The sequence below is a fragment of the Octopus bimaculoides genome, chromosome 6, assembly GCF_001194135.2.
Source record: "Octopus bimaculoides isolate UCB-OBI-ISO-001 chromosome 6, ASM119413v2, whole genome shotgun sequence".
NCBI lineage: Eukaryota > Metazoa > Mollusca > Cephalopoda > Octopoda > Octopodidae > Octopus > Octopus bimaculoides.
This window is the reverse complement of record NC_068986.1, coordinates 107,219,308-107,224,475: the sequence shown is the minus strand read 5'-3', so window position 1 is coordinate 107,224,475 and position 5,168 is coordinate 107,219,308. Positions and strand designations below refer to the sequence as shown.

General features: G+C 36.0%; 2 protein-coding genes across 6 annotated transcripts in view; one reads left to right on the top strand and one right to left on the bottom strand.

Annotated features, from left to right (window-relative positions):
• The window catches only part of LOC128248178 (uncharacterized), a 19,073-nt gene extending 17,135 nt beyond the window's left edge, over positions 1-1,938 (bottom strand). For 4 of the 5 annotated variants that reach the window (XR_008264477.1, XM_052969060.1, XM_052969063.1 and 1 more), the window contains exons 1-2: positions 1,714-1,938; positions 425-503 (exon numbers count right to left, since the gene is read on the bottom strand). Coding sequence is in view for 4 of the 5 variants with exons in the window: in XM_052969060.1 (XP_052825020.1) it covers positions 425-503 (79 nt within the window). In the remaining variant the exon portion in view is untranslated. The other variant, XM_052969061.1, reaches the window with a different exon arrangement.
• A 3,051-nt stretch (positions 1,939-4,989) lies between these two features.
• The window catches only part of LOC128248177 (uncharacterized), a 17,555-nt gene continuing 17,376 nt past the window's right edge, over positions 4,990-5,168 (top strand). The window contains exon 1 of the mRNA XM_052969059.1: positions 4,990-5,081. The gene's annotated coding sequence lies outside the window, so the exon portion shown is untranslated. The remainder of the gene's footprint in view (positions 5,082-5,168) is intronic.

Here is a 5,168-nt window from a genome sequence, read left to right as displayed (position 1 = left end):
ATATATATATATATATATATATATATACACACAGACACATACTTACATATGTACTATGCATGTATGTATGTATGTTTGCATGTAATGACTTTCAGAAGACTTCAACGTTTTGTTGTCTGGCTTACTTGTAAATGTTTTCTTGTGTCCCATAAATGATATTTTGGTGTATATAGTCTATTGACTAATTTTTCTACATGCTAGGCCACTCGTAGTAAAAACTTACACAAGTGTGATATTTACAAAAGTGTGATGTTTACAAGAGTGATATTGAGCTTCGAAAGAGATTTTAGAAATATATTTACGACAATATCTGGAAAATTGAAATATTGATGGTGTCGAGAGGAGAAGAGGTGTGGATCTCAGAGCGTATTGTGGATCTAAGAGCCTCATACCTTTGCAGAAATTTATGAATATGAAAACTTACTATCTGCTGCAGTATTATGCAAAATAATCCCCGGGGACATGACAGCAACTGGAAACAAGAGTATCGGATATATATTCATCTGTAAGAAAAATTTAAAACTTGTAAAAGGCCTCTTTATATATTTTATAATTTTCAGTGCCAACATTTATCTAATGAGATGTGATTATTGTGGATAATATGCTAGACTTACGATCGTTAAACGGGGAGTGCTATTTCTAGACTGAACAAGGTGTTGTTTCTTCGAATAAGTCATTTGGTTTCATGTTCTAAAGTTTATTAAACATGATGAGTACCAGCCTCAAACAGGGAGGCCGTTCCCTGTCTTCTTTCTATCTCTTCCTCTCTCCTCTTTTTGCTATCCCTTTCTCTTTCTTACTTTCTTTTTCACACCTCTCTCATTCCTTCTCCCTCTCTTTCCTTCTCTCTCTCTCTCTCGTCTCTGTTGCATCTCTCTCACCCGGATATTACACTCTGAATTTCAACATGACATTTTTGTTGCGATTAAAAAGTTTAATCAAGTAGAAACACGACCTGTTGTATAGTATTCGCCAACAAAGACAGCATAAGTCAATAAAGGAGAAACTACATTCACTCGACCTGCTAGAAATATCAACTAAATAACTTTCATATTCCCACATTATTGTCATAATTCATTCAAATTCTATCTAGGTTGACTTTGCCTTTCATCTCTTCGGGGTCGATAAATCAAGTACCAGTGAAACACTGGGGCTGATGTAATCGACTAATCCCCTCCACCAATTTCAGGTTTTGTGCCTTTGGTAGAAAGGATTATTGTCATAATACAAGAAAGACATGTACACTGCGGTTCTAGATACACAGTAAAAACAAAAAGCAAAAAAAGAAACAACAAAAATTAAATAAAACGTGATTGTCACACGTTTAAGGGAAGAAAACAGTCTTCATTTAGGATGAAATAAGCTAAATATCTATAGTTATCGCTGAAATAGCACTGAATTTCATCAAAAATATTATTATAATGTTGATGAAAAGTTACGTGGGATATCAAAAATTATTGTATTTTATGGTATATTACAAGAGCTTTTCGCCAACAGTCTTACTCCAATAATCACTTCACGTAATTTATGTGAAATTGAGCCTAAAGTACATGCTCTAATACATAAAGTTTTTCCATGAATACTTACTGTTGAATTTAAGGCCCATCTTATATACCTGTGTATCAATTGCCGTAAAGTTATTCAAAATATTTGCAAATTCTGTATCATAATTATTTTTATATATTGCTTTTCTTAATTCGTAACTTTGCTTACCTTAAAATTGTGAATAACTGGTGGGATTCGTACGACTGCAGGGTCTGTAGAATGTCAGAGAAATCTGCAGGAATTAAGGCGTAGAAGATACAATTATTACTCGTTATCGAAGCCAGAAATTGAGTTTGTTTATTCTTTTAACCTCGTATTTCAGGATTATTTCTATGATAGATGTCTACTTTAATATTAGAATGACATATATTTATTGTTTCTCTTTCACTTGGTATTGAGCAAGAAATAACGAACAACCCATAAATATAATTGCACAAACAATGTAAATGAAGGTAGGAAAGATAGGGTAAATAAATATGGAAACATCTGTTTGTTTCACAATAGTGTCACATGTGATTTATAAATGTATATGTTAGTGTATGCGAATGCGCATGGCTCAGTTGTTAGAACGTCGGGCTCACAATCACGAGTTGATGAGTGATTCTCAGACCGGGCTGTGTGTTGTGTTCTTGAGCATGACACTGTATTCACGTTACTCCAGTTAACTTACCTGTAGAAATGAGTTACGATGTCACTAGTGCCAAGCTGTATCATCCGTTGCCTTTCCCTTGGATAAAATCGGTGGCGTGAATAGGAGGGGCTGGTACGCATGGGCGACTGTTGGTCTCCCATAAACAATCTTGCCCAGACTTATGCTTCCGAGAGGAACATTCTAGGTGCAATCCCATGGTCATTCGTTACCGAAGCGCGTCTGTGCTCCTGTTGCAATCACCTAACGTTGTCGTTAAATAGTTCATGTACTTTTCCTTAGACAATTATCTATGATTTGAAATAACACAGTTTTAAACATTTGAAGCCACGATGAGAAAAAATGTTCCACCGAAGTTATCCAACTTTTTACACGGAAAATGTTTGTAGCACAACTAAGTGTGTTATTTGCGAATATATTCCCAATATACAAAGGCGTCGAGCTGGCAGAAACGTTAGCACGCCGGGCGAAATGCTTAGCGGTATTTCGTTTGCCGTTACGTTCTGAGTTCAAATTCCGCCGAGGTCGACTTTGCCTTTCATCCTTTCGGGGGGTCGATAAATTAAGTACCAGTTACGCACTGGGGTCAATGTAATCGACTTAATCCATTTGTCTGTCCTTGTTTGTCCCCTCTATGTTTAGCCCCTTGTGGGTAACAAAAAAAAAAAAAGGTATTTCGTCTGTCCTTACGTTCTGTGTTCAAATTCCGCCGAGGTCGATTTGCCTTTGATTCTTTCGGAGTCGATAAATCAAGTACCAATTGCGCACTGGGGTCGATCTAATCGACTGACCCCCTCCCCCAATGATTTCGGGCCTTGTGTCTAGAGTAGAAAAGAATATATTACCAGTGTGTCAGGTTTAAAACTGAGTTAGTCTTCCGAAATAATTTAGCAGCGTAGTTTTGTAATATGCATTAAAGGATATTTCATCGGAAAACGATTATTTGCGATACAACGATTATTGGCGTATTTATTCCTGACACATCAAGGCAACTTCAGACACAAATTATGCTGGTCGCTGTAGTGGACGTGATGGGAGAATAACGTTTTCCTTTTTACAACGACAGTGTGACAGTTTCTATATTCACACTACACAATATTTTTTGATGGTGTTTGCTTTACCTTAACGATAGCAATTTTCTACTATTTTAATGCAAATTTGTTAGCATCACCCCAAACTAAAATATAACAATTTATATATTCATGATTAACGACGAATCTGGAATGTTGGTGTGTATACTAAAGGCAATATGCTACATTTTTAAAGTAAAGGCGGCATTTAACATTCTGAGGCTTCTGGTCCAACATGTTAGATTATTTTGTACATTGAGGAAGTCGATGGCTTGGGATAAATTTTCCTCGTCTTTCAATAGTTGTGGCAGACAGAGGGAGTTATATGTATGAATCTATCGAGACGGGTTCAATATTTTACAGATACCTTACATTTTGAGTTCAAATGCCATCACGGATGACTTTGCGTATTTTTTTCATATCCAGATTCAAAGATATCTGCCACTCGGTATACGTAGAATCTATATAATCAAACACTACTAAAACTGTGATCCACTGAAAATATCTCCAACGTCCATTTTTTTCTTAATTTTATGTACATTTATGAGAACCAGTCGATGTAAGCTCAGTTGGCATATTCAAGCAAACTTTCTCAAAACTTATTTAGTCCTATTCATGTGTTTGTGATAAAAACCCCACTCAATAGTGCCCCAAAATTTCGCTGATTATGGACATTTCGATCGAGTGCGAACATGCAATCAATTGTTTAAAAAATCTCCCTCCGTGTGAGAGAGATAATAAAATTATTTTATAGAAATTTTTGGCCAATATCGTCAATACTGTTTTTATTTGTTGCTTCTGTTGGAAATGATTATGTCCATGGCATTTGCTGGGCATCCCAAACCGTCCAGATGGAAACTGTTAATGTTTCGGTTACACTAGAGTAAGATGGAATCTTCAGGAAATACATAAGCAGTAAAGAAATTTCAGAGGGCCAATATTCTTAAGGAATAGATTTGGAGCAGATCAGGTAAGTGTGGAGTGGAGTTAGATAGAAAGTTGCTTTCTTCATGAGAATACACGTGACAGAGCCATCGTTTTTGAGAAGTGGAGGAAGATAAGATTCCGCAAGTTCGTGGATATCTTTTTGGAAAGAGACCGGATATTACGTCAGCAAGGTCGATAGAGGAATCCTGACGATTGGGCTACCCAGGATTTTCTTACATCTAACCCAGGCGTGCGCAAAACTAGAGAGGACATGAAATGTAAAAACCAGACTGGATTAGTTTAAGCGCAACTCCATTGTCTCCCGAGACAAAAGGATGCCAACAACATTTATATATATATATATATATATATATATATATATATATATATATATATATATATATGTATGTATGTATGTATGTATGTATGTATGTATATCTACTTATATATAGATATATACAAGTTTGTGCGTATGTGTGTACGCGCGAACCCGAGCGTGTAGATTGGTATAGATATAAAGACAACGCTATCTAATGTGTGCTTCCATTTTAAAAGAGTATGGGTATGAATTGTGGGAGACGTAGCTTTTATGTGTAGAAGCTATCACATATAAGTGCTCTCTGTGTCTCGCAGAGTTATTCTACGTATTACAAACTAGTTGTCTTAGAATCAAAGAAAGTTATGGTAGTCATATGACATTTCCGACAGACGCTTTATTATGAATCGCTGACTTTTTAAAACAGCGTAGTATATACTTAAATAACCTAATTTTTCTAATTTAAGAAGAATCAATCCATTTATCTCTTACAACTCCAACGAAGTTCGTAATCAGACAGGTTTACTTCCCAACAACAAGCTTCTGGGTTCAGCCCCACTGCGTAGCCCGTTGGGTAAGTATCTTCTACTATAGTCTCGGGTCGATCAAGGCCTTGTGGCTGGAGATAGGATATATATATATATATATATATATATTAAAT